Source organism: Elephantulus edwardii, unplaced genomic scaffold (genome assembly GCF_000299155.1).
Source record: "Elephantulus edwardii isolate Elephantulus edwardi_28Jun2011 unplaced genomic scaffold, EleEdw1.0 scaffold00223, whole genome shotgun sequence".
Classification (NCBI taxonomy): Eukaryota; Metazoa; Chordata; class Mammalia; order Macroscelidea; family Macroscelididae; genus Elephantulus; species Elephantulus edwardii.
This window is the reverse complement of record NW_006399973.1, coordinates 1,688,794-1,706,898: the sequence shown is the minus strand read 5'-3', so window position 1 is coordinate 1,706,898 and position 18,105 is coordinate 1,688,794. Positions and strand designations below refer to the sequence as shown.

General features: G+C 35.2%; 1 protein-coding gene across 1 annotated transcript in view; it reads left to right on the top strand.

Moving 5' to 3' along the window:
- Nucleotides 1–17,520, top strand: part of KIDINS220 (kinase D-interacting substrate, 220kDa) — a 130,040-nt gene extending 112,520 nt beyond the window's left edge. Inside the window, exons 26-29 of the mRNA XM_006898195.1 lie at nt 11,013–11,144; nt 13,026–13,124; nt 13,668–13,904; nt 16,258–17,520. Coding sequence (XP_006898257.1) covers nt 11,013–11,144; nt 13,026–13,124; nt 13,668–13,904; nt 16,258–17,520 — 1,731 coding nt within the window. The remainder of the gene's footprint in view (nt 1–11,012; nt 11,145–13,025; nt 13,125–13,667; nt 13,905–16,257) is intronic.
- Nucleotides 17,521–18,105: the final 585 nt, after the last annotated feature.

The window sequence follows — 18,105 nt, the reverse complement described above, 5'->3', positions numbered from 1 at the left end:
TTCATAAGAAATTAATATGATGAGACTTAGAAGAAATTCTTCACTTAGTCTGCTACTGTGAGAGGTAGGAACTTAGTTTAACTTTTATTATTTTATTTACAGAATATGTTATGCCTATATAAATGTTACCAGTTTAATCTAAATTTGTGCAGAAATGTGGCACAGTTTTAATTAATGTAATAAAATGTTCCATCTAAAGTTTATCTGTGTTTCTTTAGATCCTTGTCATTTTACATTAAGATAGCTATTTGAGTAGATACAAGATGTGTTATTTCATTTTCTTTGTATTGGTGTTAGTAAGAAAAAAGGAACCATTTGGTGATCATATCAAGAAATTGATAATTCCTTTTAATTCACTAACATTTCAGCTGAAATGTCTAAGTGACTCCAATTATCCACAACTGGTAGACAGAGAAAAGCATAATAATTCTTTTTTAATGTTGAGGGAATCTTTAATCCAGGGATCATTGCCACTACTATGCCAGAATGGCTTTTTGTTAATCAGAGAGCCTTTAATACATCGAATCATGCATGCAGTGCAGTTCTCTGAACTAAACTTTCTCAGTAAACTGTTGATGAGAATTAGGTACTGTGAAGAATTTTATCATTTTAATGCCACAGATAATGCTGAAGAAGTAGCTCTTCTCATGCTTAAGAATTAGGACACGCACTTGTAGTTAAAAGAGATCTGTAGTGTCTTTCAGGGTCCAGTTAAAGGAATTGTTAGGCAAATTTTGAAATGAATTTTTGAGGAAGGGGGAAGTAATACAGTTCCTGTATATAACAAGGAATAAAGGAGCTGCTCTGCATATATGCATGCCTTTCTTTGAGGAAATAACCCTACTATTTGCTGTTGTTTTAATATTAGTTTTATCAGTTTTGTAGTTTGCTTAGTGAAAAATAGAGGCTTTATTTACTTTTATTTGTTTACCTTTTTACTATGTACCTTTATTTACTTTTAAGATATTAACAATGGCAGTAGCATTTCCATTTTATTTTGTAGAAGTCTAGTAAATGTAACCAAAATAATATAAAAATACCAAATTAAAGATGGAGCTCATTTCAGATTCACAGTTGAAATAGATGTCATCACAGTTAAGTGCTGCCTGCTAATGGGAAGGGTGGCAGTTTGACCCCACCCAGCAGTTGTTGTGGAGAAAGACGTGATGTCTGGCTTTGTAAAGGATACAGCATAGAAAACCCTAATGAGGAAGTTCTCCAAATTGCCCTACATTGGAATCTACTCAGCCGGTACCCAGCAGTGCTCTGACCATTCGAGTACTGTGTGGGAACTTTGTAGCCAAAGCCAACATAATTACATTTAATATAAGCATTATTTAGCACTTAGTGCCTCATAGCATTTTCTAATCCAGTTGTAGAAATTTTTCATAATCAAGAAAGCTGTTAATGAGATAATGTCATGGTAGAGTAATTTCGACTTTGTTCATTCAGGTGCCTTCGCTACACAGTACTTGATTGCTGGAGCTGGTTTGAGCCACATTTTTGGGAAGTTTTCTTATTAGAGATACTAAAAAACCCACAAAAAACAAAGTGAACTGATAAGAGTCTTTCCAAGTGATAATTAGCCCTTATTGTTTACAAGAAATTTCTGAAATATCTTTATGGTTCTTATGAAAATATTTGGATCTTTTCACTTTAAGAAACACTTAAAAAAAAAAAAAGAAAGAAATACTGTAATGATTATAGCTTGAGATGCCCAGCCAAGGACAAAGCAGGTAAATTAAACATATATCCAAATATTTCACAACAATGAAAATATAAAATCTAAGTCTCAATGCTAGTGTTTTTCTATAATTTTATAATAAAGTATATGCCATGTCCTTTAAAACTAGAAAAAATATAAGCTTTCAATCCATGGTATGCTCCTGAGAATATTAGAACCAGGAAAGACCAGGTTTTTTCCATAATTTCAGTCAGAAAATGAAAAAACTCTCTACCATGAAGTTGATTCCACCCTACAGCCATCCTCCATGGAGTTTCTGAATCTGTAAATCTTTTTTTTTTTTTTTAATTATTTTGTGTGCGTGTACCATCAAATCAGATCTGACTAGTACAGGAGGATATTGTACCTCCTTCTCCGGCAGAGCGTCTGGTGGATTCGAACCGTGTTCCTCTGGGATTGCAGTGCAGTTTCTTGCCACTAGGCCACCAGAGCTCCCCTAGAATCTGTAAATCTTAATGGGAGGAGATTTCCCACCTTTCTCCCAAGGAACCACTGGTGGATTAAGATGTCCTCAGATGTGCAGACTTTTGGTTAGCAGGCAAACATGCTTTGCATTGTATTATCAGAGCTCCTTCAGAATTGAAACCTTAATAAAACCCCTGCTTACCAACAGTAAAAAACAGAACTCCTCTGGTTGCCCTGGGTAGGCTCCTTCCCTGGTGGAACCCCCCCCCCCCCGCCGAGAATGCTTCCTCATGGTGGTGGTGGTGCCTCATATGTGCCTTTGAGTTCACTGCAGATGAAAAATTTGTGACTCAGGGAATGTATGATCTGTGGTGCCATGCAGGAAGAATGTGCTATATTTGATCAGAAAGAACCCAAATATCTCCTGTGATAGCTCATTTTCCCCCCTCTATTCCATGTTGATCCTGTTTGTGTGAGTTAATCAGATATTTGGTCTTTTAAGTCCAGTAAGCACTGGTGATTAGTTCTTTGCCTTGTACAGATTACTTACCCTCTCTGATTTTCAATTTCCTCAATTTTGGGGGGGAAAAAACCCACTCCAGACCTACTCAGCACACTTTTTGTACTTAATATATAAGTTTTGGGTTTTTTTTAAGATGCCACCAAATTTAGTCCTATGCATTGTAACTCATATATGTCAGAGTAAAGATGTGTTCTTGGGGTTTTCCATGGTTGATTTTTCATAAGTAAATTTCCTAGTCTGTCTTTGTAGCTACCTCTCTGTGGTCTCAAACCTTCAGTTAGCAGGCAAGAACTTTGATTGTACCATTCATCTAGTATAGTGTGTTTTTTATAATGTAGTGTTCATAATGGTGATTACATTACATTGAAAAACAATTTTTTTTACCTTAAAGGAGGCAAAGATATAGAATATCTTCACGGTTTTATCCTTCTTTGAATTAATGATCATCTAATATTATCAAAATCCTTGTGATCCACATTTTGCTTCAACAATTATTTGTTATTTTTCTAACAGTCATTGTTTTGGTGGGATAGAGCACTGAACAAAACTGATAAAAACCCCATGGATTTAAAGGCCACAAGGGAATTTATCAACCCTAGTAATCAACCCTAGTAAATTATTCCTAGGGAGCTCTGGTAGTGGTAAGAAACTAAATTACAATCCCAAAGGCAGGTCTTGTCAAACCCACCAGCTGCTCCATGAGAGAAGGTTAGGCAGTCTCCTCCTGTGTGATTTCCTGCCTCTGAAAACACGCTGGAGGGTGCTCTGGGTCAGTCCCCACTCGACAGCACATAACAGCAAGAAGTTATTCCTACATTTCTCTGCCACAGAATTGGCTCTGTATTGTTGTTAATAGGTGCCAACTGCAACTCAGAGCAGCCCTGTTATCAGCAGATCTGACTCTTGTGCCCTGCACCATCCTCATGATGCCAACTACAAGTCCTAGCAGCCCTTTGGTCAGCAGACCCAAATCTGCCCATTTCGGCACCGTCCTCATGATCTCCTATATTCCTGAGCCCGTTGATACAGCCATTGTCATTCCGTCTTGTTGGGGGTCTTCCTCTGATCCTCCACCTTGCGCAGCAAGATGTCATGTTTTCACAGAACTCACAGTGGCCTCTCCTCACAATGTGCCCATGTGTGTTAGACAGTATTTCACCATTCTTTAGATATCCCTATTTAGATCATTCTTATACCTGATTGTGTTGTTGTATACCATCAAGTCAGAACAGGCCTATAGCTGACCACCTGTGGAGCAGCTGGTGGATTCAAACCACATACCTTTGGGTTGGCAGCACAATTTCTTACCATTAAAAAGAGCTTATACCTGATTGTTGTTGTTGTCAATTGCTGTTGAGTCGAGCATGACTCATAGCAACCCTAGGAACAAAAGACCTGAAGCCTTTCTATAAATATTGTCATTTCTCAAAGATCACAGAGTTTCCATACCTTATTAGAAAGGCATAAATAATTGCTTAGCACAAAATTTAATTGCACAGAGCTTTAGAATTACAAAAGTACTAAAACTATATCCTCAGGTTCAGTGTTCCTTTCTTAGAGATTGATAAGAACTCCTAAATGAATGATTATTAAAAACAATAATCTTAGATTAAAATCCAGTTAGTGAACTGGGCAAGTATAATAAAGTAAAAAACAAACATGAGGACCAACTGTGGGTGACTTTGTTTCTGTCTGTGGTTTAGAACCTGTTTCAAACAAATATTTGTCCAAACTAAACTCTCTTGTCACTGCTCAGAAGAAGACTTGGGCAGGAAAATTTCAGATGCCATGGGTAAGGAGTGAAGGCATTTTATGTTTCATTTGGAATACAGAGTTGAAATGTTTAATTGGAATATGGTACTGCAGTAATGATACTGAAATCCTAGAGGACAGTTAAAAGTTAATAAGATGATATTTAATATTGTTTTGTGGTATATTTTTATTGCCCTTAAAATGTAGTAGTGAACCTCATCTTTTAACTTAACTTTAATGACTAAACCACATTTTCCAAGGTTAACAGTAGCTTTTTTTTGGTGTGTTTTGGCTCTCTTGTAGTAAACTATAGTTTCATTAGGCCTCCTTCTGAAGTAGGCTTACAAATCTTCACAGATATATTAGCAACCTTATTATATGTAGGGTTTTTATTTTTAAATAGAGAGGGTTTTTAAAAGAAAGGAAAAACCCCTATACATAGTAAGGTTGATAATATAAAATGGGAAATTAGCTTCTTCTGAAATATTCTAATTTGATTATATGTCCTGCCAAAGCAGGCAATCATAAAGTACTGCAAATATTAAATAACTTAAAAGAAAAATACATGTGATGGTAGATTTGCAAAGCACTACTCTTTATTGTAAATTAATTTGGAAGCAATAGTGTCATTTTTACATTAAGTATTTTGAAAATATTAACACCAGTCTAATAGGTGCAGAAAAAGAATAACTGTGATTATCTGCTCTGAACCAGGTTTTATCCTACATCACTTAGAATAATTAGGCTAATATATTATGATGGCATTTTTCACCATTGCACTTACAGTTTCTTAAGCTATAATTTTAAAACCTTTCCTTTAAAGTGATATTTTTAGTGCATCTCCTTTGTGCCAGCTACTCAATGAAACAAAAGAATTTTAAAGTGTATTTTTTAATATAAACTATAATGTGACTCAGCTGCACATAATAACAACAATAATGTGACTAGTTATTAACTATTTTGTAATCAGAATGTTTTAAAATTACGAATTTTGATTTTTCATAGCAAATCTGATGTTTGTAGTTTTCTTGTTTGAAATTATGACCCTTGATTTTAATAAAGCAAATATAAAGTTTTGGAGTATACTTTTTAAATAACCAAGCACATGTTAATGAAATGAAACTTGTGTGTGTGTGTGTGTGTGTGTGTGTGTGTGTGTGTGTGTGTGTGAGATGGTTTTGTGTTGTTTAGGAGTAGTTAGTTCAAAACAATAGGATTAATGCCAGAAGTGTTTGCCTGTGTATTTTATTATATATCTATATTTGATATTTGCTTTAATGAAGCTTGTCTCCTTCATTCTGTTTTATTCCTTCCTTAAAGCCGTATGACTCTGGGTTTAACAAACAGAGACAGGTACAGAACTCATAGTAGACTTTCATTCACTTTTCTGTTAGACCTTAGAAAGCAGTCATTGGCAATTTTCTGCTGTGCTGGGCTGTTTATAAACCTATGCTCATTTCAATGCCTTGGATTTATTTTAATATGTTGCTTTCAGCCTTTGCATGGCACTCATTTTTGGCTAATCAGTGTTAAGCTTGTTTAATAAGTTCACCAAAGATGATAATATTTAAAATATAGTTTTAATCCACTTACAATATAAAATGATGTGATGTTGTTACTTCAGAGTAGTTTCAATCTAGTTTTTTAAATTCATTTTTTTTCCCAGAGAAATTCTAACTTGTGTGTATTTTTAAGTTTATAACTAACATTTTATGGTTCAGTTTTTTATATTAGAAAGTATTTTTATTCATTTTGATGTATGCGGAAATTATTTGTTCTTAACTGCTAACAGGTAAATTTCACTAAGAATGCATGATAAACTCTAAATATAGTCTTATTTGAATTATCTGTATATCGACAAAGTAATATGCTTAGTTTTCTATTAAGAATTTATCTACTCAATTATTGGATATATATATTGTTGCTTGTGTATAATTTTTGTACTGATAATCCCCTTTTCTGAAATTTTTTATTTAAAAAAGTTATTTAATTGCTAAGATTTATTTGGTTTTATTAGTTTAGAGAAGGTCTACAAGGTAATTTTCATATCTCCTTTATTCAGAGAAGTCAACTGCTATATATTCTCTTGTGTGGATGTTTTACCATCAGTTTTTAATAGGATAACAACAATAAACAGCCAAAAAAATTGGTACTAAATTTCAAGTGACATTTTACAGTCTGTATTATTTTAAAATCTAGGAAATAAGCTTAAGTGATATTTAAAACTTTTTAAATGCTCAATTAAAATACTTATCAATGGTCAACTGAATCTTGTCATGAAAAGGACTCATAATCTTCACACTGAATTTTTTACTGATTTTTAAATTTGGAATTCAGTAAGATCAAGGAAGTAAAAACAAAGGCTTGGCACACCGTTTTTTCTTTCACAAATTTACTTAAAATTCCTACTGATTTATCCCTTCTAATGTTGGTAGCACTTGATTAGAAATAATCAAAGTCAGACTAAAGCTTTGATGGAAGTACTAGGTTCTTAAATCCCTGTGTGCCTTTCTTATAAAGCTTGTAAAACTTTTAAAATGAGTTCATTTTTATTCTACAGTATAGTAAGCCATACTTCGTAATCCTCTACACTACCAGGTCGACCCAAGGCCCCAGACAACACCTGTAATTTTGAGTGTCCTCAGTTCACCCACTCTGAAGTACAAATTTGGAGGTTCCCACTAACCCCAAAATACACCAGCAAAAAGCTGTAGCATGTCTAGGACAGCTGCATTTGTGGCCTGATGGCTCATTCACTACAATAACTCAAAGAACTCAGCAAAGCACTAGATTTAGGATTATAATTTTGTTATAAAATCGAGGAGATTCATAGACCATCTATCTCCTCTGCAGGTCTCTGGTGAAGATCTTCCTTGTGCCCTGAAAATTCATCACCTTCCCTTGTATCAGTATTTCTTAGCCACCCCAGAAGTCAGGAAACACAAACTTGCACAGTAAAAACCATACATGCTAAAGCTTTGGTGAACTTCCTGTGCTTCATGACTTACTTTTTTTAAGAGTAGTGGTCAGTTATTTTATATAATATCCCTCACTTTGACTTACTCCTGATATTTTTTCCTTCTTAATCCCTCACATTAGAGGGTTTATGATGTTTATGTTATGTGACAAGTACTGGTGTTGGAAACCTTGATCACTTGGTTCAGGTGATGCTTGTCCAGTTTTCTGTACAATTTGGTTTATTTCTCTGTATGCAGTTATCTTTGGGGAAATTCTGTGAAGCTATGGAACTATCCTATTTCTGCTTAAATTTTTGCCCATTAATTTTAGCACCCATCTGTAGATCTTGAGTATAGCCATTATTATTGCAATGTTTTGCTTAATGGTGATTTTCTACTTTTTTCATCTACATTAACTAGAATTCTGTAAGAAAAGTGGTGTCTTCTCCTGTGCTCATTTATTAACTCTGGCATTGTATCAATGTAGACTCATGGATATTTATTTTAATCCATGGTTTATAATCCAGTACTTGTTTGTATTATTACTCACAAGTTATAATCTAGTTGTTGTTGTTATGTGCCATCGAGTCACTTGTGACTCATAGTGACCCTATGTACAAGAGCCCTAAACGTCATTCTATCCTGTGCCAACCTCGCCGTCTCAAACACACTCATTGCCATCACTCCAGTCACAGAATCGATCCATCTCATCAAGGGTCTTCCTCTCCTGCTCCGCCCCTCCTCTCTCCCAAACATGACGTCCCTTTCGAAGAACTAGTCCCTCCTTGCAACATGCCCAAAGTATGTCAGATGAAGCTTCAGAATCCTTTGCCTCCAAGGAGCAGCCTAGTTTCACCCTCTCCAGGATGAACCTGTTTGTTCTCCTAGCAGTCCATGGTATATTCAACACTCTTCTCCAGCACCACAGCTCAAAGGCATCAATTCTCTATCATCCCTATTCACTGTCCAACTCTAGTGTTGATCAAATTATTTTATTGTGCTTTTTGAACCAAAAATATTTAAACAAGAATAAGTGTATCTGGACCGAGGAAGCAGTCTGAAAAATAAGAACCCTTGAAAGATAAAAGTAAAAATTATTTAGAAGCTAAATATTTATCAATAAAAGAGAATGAAATACTGGTACATGTCATATGAATGAACATTGAAAATTATGCTAAGTGAAATCAGCCAGACATAAAAGATGACATGTTATATGATTCTATTTAGATAAAATATTCAAAATAGGCAAATCTACAGACAGTACAGTAATGTAGTTGGTTAAAGCTATGAGTCTGACTCTTCAGCACATACCAGCAACAATGACAACAGAACAACTGAGGGGTAGACATTAGAGGGAAGTGGGAAGTAACAGCTAATGGTACAGGAGTTCCTTTTTGTGGCCATGAAATGTGCTAAAATTGTGATAACAAACACACTGAATACTAATTATATACTTTAAGTGGCTGAATTGTATGGTTTGTAAAGTATATCTTAATAAAGTTGTTTTAAGAAGAAGTAAAGGATAATTTTTAAAAATTTATAGAAACCACTTGAAATTTCTAAAGTAGATAGTGGGTCATTATTAGTACTTTGAATATTGACTGCCCTCACCGAAGTATCAGCATATTTACAACGAACTGGGTGATATTGTGAGGCTATTATATTTTTAATTACATAGTAGAAATTGTTGTTGTTGTTATATGCTATCAAGTTGTTTCCTACTCATAGCGACCCTGTGTACAACAGCCCTAAACTCTGCTCTGTCCTGTGCCAATCGCACTGTCTCTGACACTCCCATCCCGATTATCCCAGTTACTGAATTAGTCCACCTAATAGAGGGCCTTCCCCTCCTGCACTGTCCCTCCACCCTACCAAGTATGATGTCCTTCTCCAAGGACTGGTCTCTCCTCACAACGTGTCCAAAGTATGTTAGACAGAGGCTCAGAATCCTTGCCTCCAAGGAGCCACCGAGTTTAACCCTTTCCAGGATGAATCTGTTTGTTTTCCCAGCAGTCCATTGTACTCTCAGTACTCTTTTCTAGCACCACAGCTCAAAGGCATCAGTTCTCCTTCTATCCTCCTTGGTCATTGTCCAACTCTCTGATGCATAACAAGTGATTGCGAAGACTATGGCCTGTATCAAACGCACCTTAGTTCCAGAGAGACACCATTGCCCTTCAGTTCTTTGGAGAGGTCCCTAACAGCAGACTTTCCCATGGCAATGCACCTTTTAATTTCTTGGGTGACTGGTACAGGAGGAGGGTGCCCCTCCTCCAGCAGAGCATCTGATTGATTCGTACTACGTACCTCTGGGATTGCAGTGCAGCTTCTTGCCACTAAGCCACCAGAGCTCCCTAGTAGAAACTACTTAAAGAAAATGAAACATCTGGAAAGAAAAAAAAATAATAAAACAGGATAGATGATACTGTGAGCATTTTGAAAACTGGTCTGAGAAAAGAGGTCATTAATTCAAGGGAAAGAAGATAGTGGTTCCACAAAAGGAGAATGATATTTAGAAACACCAGGGGGGAAAGTAAAAAAAAAAAAAAAAGTCATCATGAAATAAAATTTTATGTCTTTATAAACTAGTTCCAAGTTTGGCCAGATGATGAGGTTATTTTGTTTCCAAATAGTGTTAGCCAAGGAGTCATGGTGTTGTAGTGTGTAATGTATCTGACTGCCAGTCAGAATGTCAGTGGTTTAAACCAGTTGCTCTTTAGGGGAAGGATGGGAAGTCGGCTCCCATAGAGATTTATGGCTTCTGAAGTCCAGTGAGGACTCAACAACAGCATGGTGTGTTGGGTAGTTGGATTTTGTTTTTTTTTTTTGTTTAACTGTGATACTATTATAAAGCAGAATATATTTCACATACTCAAAAGTTGTTATAACCAAGCTTTGATTATTTAGCAGTTTTAAAATCGTAATTAATATGTATCTGATAGTTTTTACTATGTTCAGTTATATATTATGCATTTCAAACCAATGATGTTCAAAGTATACTCAGAGGTGAGAGACTAGAACCTGTCCTTCATACTTCTTTTCCAGTCTAGAAATTAAAACAATCAGCTTTGTCTTTTTTGGGGGAAAAAAATAATTCCTTAGATGAAAGTCAGCAGTTTTCAACATGGTTCTGTGTCAGATTTCTACGATCCCCTGCATCCTGAAAACATACCTGCAAAAGGTGATTGCTGCTGCTTGTTGTTGAATGCCTTGGAGCCCATTGTAGTTCACAGTGATGCTGTGCACAGCAGATTCAGAACCTTGCCCTGTCCTGCCGTCTGCACAGTCGGCACCATGTACAGGCCCTTTGTAGTCGCTTGGTCAGTTCACCTGCTTGTTGGACATTTGTATTTCGTTACTGCATTAAAAGGTAACTCTAGTGATACATGTTTTTTTCTTTTATGCTGTGTAAAAAAGAGTAAGATAATGTTAATAATGGTGTAATGGTTTATAATAATATTTCCTTCCCATACAATAAGCATCAGTTGTTTTGTATTTTTTTAATTTGAGAATTTTTTGTTAATCAAGGTGCTTCACAATAATAGCTTGATGAATTTTTTTGCAGCCATGTGTCTTCCTATACGAGGCATTAAGTACTATTCATACATGCATTTTCTCCAAACTTATCTAGGGGTCAGGCCAACCCTCTGGACCCATTGTGTCGCTGAATTCAATGAATGTGGATGCTGTTTGTGAGAAACTCAGACACATAGAGGGACTGGACCAGAGTATGCTGCCTCAGTATTGTGCAACCATCAAAAAGGTGATACACATATATTTACTTTGCCAACTAAAGACAAAGGCATACAAGACAGGGCTGTGAAAATGGATAGTTTTATATTAGGCTGTAAGGTGAATTCTCCTTTGGCAGGGGAAAACTCTAAATAGAAATTTGATTCTTAGTGTTTTATATCCTAAAATTGGATTCTTGATTCCTTATTTGATGAGTAGTAAGAAGAAAATAATGCAACAAATTTAAAAAAATTGTACTACAGAAATAGTTATAGTACCAGAGTCACGTTTTAAAAAATAATATGCATTTGGGGGAGCTCTGGTGGCCTAGTAGCAAGGAGCTGCAACTACAATCCCAGAGGCGCATGGTTCGAATCCACCAGATGCTCTGCCGGGGAAGGAGGGACAATCTCCTCCTGTACCAGTCAGATCTGATTTGACGGTACACGCACACAAAAAATAATAATAAAAAAAAAAAGTAATATGCATTTGAAAATACCATTATGAGAAGTACAGAATTTCACATTTAGATTAATAACTCATCTTTCCCATGTGGAACCTAGGACATTTCATGATATCTTCTATATTACTTTTTCTGTAAGTGAATACTATTTCTTTTTATAACATCATACTTATCAAAGTAAACCACACTTGCTTAATTTTCCCCAAATTCTCCTTTGACTATTTTATAGTACTTCTGATGATGTAACATTTGTTAAAATCTCACAAATTTGATTTTGTATGACTCATTTTCTTCTTTCCTTGATCTTATTCTTGTCATTCTAGAAGCTCCCACAAATGTGGACAGTAGTCCCAGGCTTGCTGGGCAACTTCACTGGTGTCAGGAAAGGGTGTTCTCTCCAGTAGAATCCCTTGTGGTGGTTTTGCTCCCATCAAACCGTGCCTTTCTTCCTCAGAGTTCAGTGCTTCTCATCCCTGGTTTTTTAAGTTCATCTTCTTTCCACTTTTACTTTACCTCCATCACATTTTCTTTTTCATGATTTTCAGGTACTCTGATTTTTTACCACAGTTCATAAACTCAGGTCATGTATTTCATAAAGCAAATAGACTACCTTTTATTACTGAAATAAACACTATTTCTCATTTGGAGAAAGCTAGAATTACAGTAGTGATAAGATGATTTTGATGACATGGATGAGAGCATTCTTTCTGACTAAAGTTAGATAACTGGGAGACAAGTTTGGCAGAGCGTGCTTCATTTAGACCCTCTCCAGTGTCTGCCGTATTTATGAAGACAAAAGTGTTTCTCCCTTTCTATTATCATGTGTTTACATTCATATTTTATAAGATCAGAAGAGAAAAATTAACTGTTGAAGTTACTTAGTAATTTTGGAAATAATTGGGATGATTTGCTCTTGGACTGGCCTCTGAAGAGTGTTTTTTTCCCCCTTGAATATCTAAAGTACTTAGGAAAATATGGCAATGGCTTGTTGTTTTTGTTGCTGCTGTTGTTAGACGCTACAAAGCCTTGATGTTGTTGTTGTTGTTAGGTGCCATCAAGTGTGACTCAGTGACCCTGTGAAGAACAGATCTGAACGCTGTCCTGTCCTATGCTATCTTTACAATTTTTTTACTTCAGGATGTGTGAAGATGTCAAGATTTAGGTTGTTAGTGCAACAGTGAACGAATGAAACCCCAAAATCTCTGTAAATGTTCATTAAAACTAATAAAATTTAATAATAATAATTTTTTAAAAAGCCCCCCCCAAAAAATTTAGATTGTTTAAATTCAGCTTGATTATTTTATTACATGAGACTATAACCTTTATTTTCGGGCCAATCTCTTCTAGTTACTGGTGGCTTTCTGAAATTAAGTATGAATGCTTTTTAATCACTACTAACTCAGAATATTTAACATTTCATTTGTCTTTATAATTTTTATTTTCACTCAGGCAAACATAAACGGCCGTGTGTTAGCTCAGTGTAACATTGACGAACTGAAGAAAGAGATGAATATGAATTTTGGAGACTGGCACCTTTTCAGAAGCACAGTAAGACATACTATACTTATACAATTATTTAGAACATTGCATAAAACCAGTGCCAATATAATTAGTCCTTGTCTAAACTGATACTTGTCTCAAAAAAAAGAAAAAGAAAAGAAAGGTTTTTTCCCCATTTTGTACTAATAGAGGGCCCTGGAGACTATACATTGCAACCCTTGGCATCTTTTGCCTTTTGGACATTTTACTCAGAAATTTAGGTGTGAGACTACCCATCAATTTTCTAGGCTTTCACTCCGGTTGTGTTTTCTTTTGATTGCAAATTAAGTTTTTAAACTAAACTAATAATGGTCAAATGACTTGAGTGATATCTGTAATTAGTGTATTATGATTATTACCATTGCTTAATTAATATTAATTAAAATTCCAGTTAGGAAAGTATGGTATCAACTTAGTAGAAATTCACTTTAAAAAATATTCTTTCTCATTTCCAGTATAATAACTTCATTATGCTTTCTTTCAGAATCTATTTCCAAAGCTTCTAAAATGTGATCTGTCATTGGGGATATTGATACACTTTTCTTTTATTAGATCCAAGAAATGAGAAATGCTGAAAACCAGGTTGTCCCCGAAGACCCACGTTTACTTAATGAAAACAACAGTGGCCCCGTTCCCCATGGCGAAGCTGCTCGGCGCTCTTCACACAACGAATTGCCTCACACTGAACTTTCCAGTCAAACCCCCTACACATTAAACTTCAGCTTTGAAGAACTGAATACACTTGGCCTAGATGAAGGTGCCCCACGTCACAGCAATTTAAGTTGGCAGGTATTTATTAATCTTATTTATTTCCTGTTGCTGATGACTAAGGGAAATATTTACTTCACTGATAAGTTGTTGGTGCATTTATGTAGTTTTCCAGAAAATATTAATGAGTACCAAAATGAATGAGATGGAGGACTCCCTGTTCTAATGAAGCTGTATTATTCTTCACTAACAAAATCATCAGCAAGATAAAAGAAATAAGAGTATTTCAGGGGGAAAGATATGAACTGTGAAGTCAATGTAATAGGGTAATGGCCATACAGTTATAGTTAGGAAAGCTGGGTTTTTCTCTTGCTCTTGCCTTACTAAATACAGTCCATTAATCATTGAGTAAAATAGCTCCACAGTACAAAATTCACCATGAAAAGTTGAGTACCTTAGTTGGATTTTTCAATACATACATACATACATTCTGCATGGCTGTTGGTGGTGCTTTTCTGATCTTATATTCAGTACAGGTAAACTCTTTTCTCTGAATATTCATTAGAAGAGGGAAGACAGATGAGCAGAAAGGGCGGGGGGAGGGGGGAGTAAGAGAAGCGTGAGGAGTGAGGGGAAATAAGAAGAAAATTAGCCCAAAACAGAGCAAAGTACAAAAAGAATACAAGCGAGAAGAAGAAGCAGTTAGGAACTCCTTACTACAGAAGGGACAATATTTAGCAAATATTATCCCTATTAATTCTACCATTTTCCAAGGAATTTTTATTATTATTGTTTAGTTGGTAATTTGGTTTTTTGAGGAGGGAGAGGGCGTCATCTCTTCTTACTATATACCTAATATCTTTAAATTTATAATTTTCTTTTTTTCCCCTTTTCTTTTAAAACATGCTATGTCCACACTCTTGTTTCAAAAGCTGCCATTTCATTTTATCCCGCTTACATTTCTTTTTTTAATTTCTTAAAAAGTCCTCATCTAGCTTTTATTTTCTCAGTGTTTGCTACCATAGCCAGAAAGCCAGACCTGAATTTCAATTAATGCAGCCGTTTTTTTTTTAAATCTCAGATTGCCTTTATACTATTAAACATTATTAAGGACCTCACAGGGCTTTGTTTATATAAATCAAAGCTCTTTTACTGCATTAGAGAAAGAAAAGGAAATGAAATTTATTTATTTATTCATTTGTTTAAAAATAAACCAGTTAAATGAACATAATAACATTTCTGCAAAAAAGATTCCCTTTTTAAAACAAATGACTTTGTTTCAATATTTATTTAAAAATTTCTTTAATGCCTAATTCAATTATAGACAACTAGATTTCCATACCTGTTTCGACATTCTGTTTATTGTGATAGCACACATTATATAGTCTCTTAAATTATACTGTACACTTCTATGAAAAGGCAGATAACATCTTAGTATTCTTATATAGCTTTGGATATAGCTTGACCTTGACATCCTGGATCCCATGACAGTGGGTCTCAGATATCCTAATGGGATGCAAGTTGTCATTTTATCACAATCAGATTGTTGAAGACCTTCTGAAGGAAGACCATTTTCCACCTGTGTAAAACTGCCTTGCTTCCGTTTCTTCATTTATCTTTTGCTTTTATCCTTTCTTAAGAGTCTTTAGTGCTTTTTTCTTTGATTTCCTACTTATTTCTTATTCTGTCATTTTTAACCCAAAATTTTTAGTGGCTTTTCTAGGATCTCAAGCAGTTCTCTTGACAACGGGTCACTGTGAGGTGTAGTCGACTTAATAGCACCTAACAACAAAGAATTTTAATCCTAAAACTTCACATTCAGAATCAATCTTTTAAAATTATTTAGTACCTTTTTACTTTTGGCCGCATGGCTTCCATAATATTTATTTGGAATATTAATTTTTCTTCTTTATTATACTCTTAAATTATTTTTATATATTTTCTTTGAATATATGCATTGTCTTTTCCTTGAATTGCAACATGACAGAAGCTTTCTGTTAAAAAATTTGAAAAAATGCTCTTTAAAGCATACATTGATTTTGAGATCTATCTTAAAGAGATCTCATCGTCTTCCAAGATGACATTTTTATACTTTAAAAATGGAGGTACTTTTTTACCTTAAATAAATAAAAGTTAAAAACTTAAAATTGTAAGATGACAAGTGCTAAGATAATTTGTTAATATAATATTTAATTATACCTTTAAATATTGGTCATAATTTTTTAAAGTCCCATAAAACTTTGTAGTAACAAGCTATTTTTAAAGGTCATCGCTTTTATTAGACTGTGCTATCTAGAATTCTTTTATAAAGTACTTAGTATTTCAAACATGTTTTTATTTAGTATACATATATGTTTTCTTAGCTAATGCTCGTTATGTCTGTTTTTTATTTTTGCTTATTTGAATTCTTAATTTTTTTTTTCTGTCTTCACAGTCACAAACCCGCAGAACCCCAAGTCTTTCAAGTCTCAATTCCCAGGATTCCAGTATTGAAATTTCAAAGCTTACTGATAAGGTGCAGGCTGAGTATAGAGATGCCTATAGAGAATATATTGCTCAGATGTCCCAGTTAGAAGGGGGTACAGGTTCTACAACCATTAGTGGCAGGTCTTCTCCACACAGTACATATTATATGGGTCAAAGCTCATCGGGGGGCTCCATTCATTCTAATCTGGAACAAGAAAAAGGGAAAGATAGTGAACCAAAGCAAGATGATGGAAGGAAAGCGTTTTTAATGAAGAGAGGAGATGTTATAGATTATTCCTCATCAGGTGTTTCCACTAACGATGCTTCACCCCTGGACCCTATCACTGAAGAAGATGAAAAGTCTGACCAGTCAGGCAGTAAACTGCTTCCCAGCAAGAAATCTTCAGAAAGGTCCAGCCTCTTCCAGACGGACTTGAAGCTTAAGGGAGGCGGACTGCGCTATCAGAAACTGCCAAGTGACGAAGATGAATCTGGGACAGAAGAATCTGATAATACCCCACTGCTCAAAGATGACAAAGAGAAAAAAGCTGAAGGAAAAGCAGAAAGAGTATCAAAATCTCCAGAACACAGTGCTGAGCCTATTAGAACCTTCATCAAAGCAAAAGAATATTTATCAGATGCACTCCTTGACAAAAAGGATTCCTCTGATTCGGGAGTGAGGTCCAGTGAAAGTTCACCCAATCACTCTCTTCACAATGAAGCTGCTGATGATTCCCAGCTTGAAAAAGCAAATCTCATCGAGCTTGAAGATGATCACCACAGTGGAAAACGTGGAATTCCACACAGCTTGAGTGGTCTGCAAGATCCAATCATAGCTCGGATGTCCATTTGTTCAGAAGACAAGAAAAGCCCTTCTGAATGTAGCTTGATAGCCAGCAGCCCTGAGGAAAACTGGCCAACCTGCCAAAAAGCCTTCAATCTCAACCGAACCCCTAGTACCATGACTCTGAACAATAACAGTGCTCCAGCTAATAGACCCAACCAAAATTTTGATGAAATGGAAGGAATTAGGGATACGTCCCAAGTCATTTTGAGGTCTAGTTCTACTTCCAATCCAACCACCATTCAGAATGAAAATCTAAAAAGCATGACACATAAACGAAGCCAACGCTCAAGTTACACTAGGCTCTCCAAAGATTCTGCAGAGCTTCATGCAGTAGCCTCTTCTGATAGTACAGGTTTTGGAGAGGAAAGAGAAAGCATTCTGTAAGAGATGCACACAAGAGTAGGATGGTAGTATGTAGAATTATCCCGTTTTGTAGTGGTTCTGTCTATGCACATCCTCTTTGTGCATTTCATACATAAATACTTAACAAGTGCTAAGGCCTTTAATAAAAGAGTGAGTCATGAATATCAGAAAGAAGTGTAAGCAATGATTTGTTAAATTTGTGGGTTTTTTTAGTTAGATACTAAAATTCACTACTGTTGTTATACTTTTTGTTGGCACTAGCCTCATAAAAATTTTTTTAGATGCGATCTAATAAAAATATAGATCAAAAATAGTCTATTAAATTTACAAGACTTTTTTACCAAAAGAAATGAAAAAGATTCTTTTTGTAGAACATTCACTTGTCAGATATTTGAGGGGCCATATGTGAAAGACATGAAGCTAGAGCAAATTTTGCTCATAAGGATATTAATCTACTTGGGATAGAATTTATGAGTTATAAAGAATCCCAGAGATACAGAAATATCCCAGAGATTAAATACAGGCAAGTAACTTGTAAATTGAAAACCAGTGAGACAAACTGCTTATTAAAGAGGTTTTAAATTTTAAATAAAAACTACATAGTAA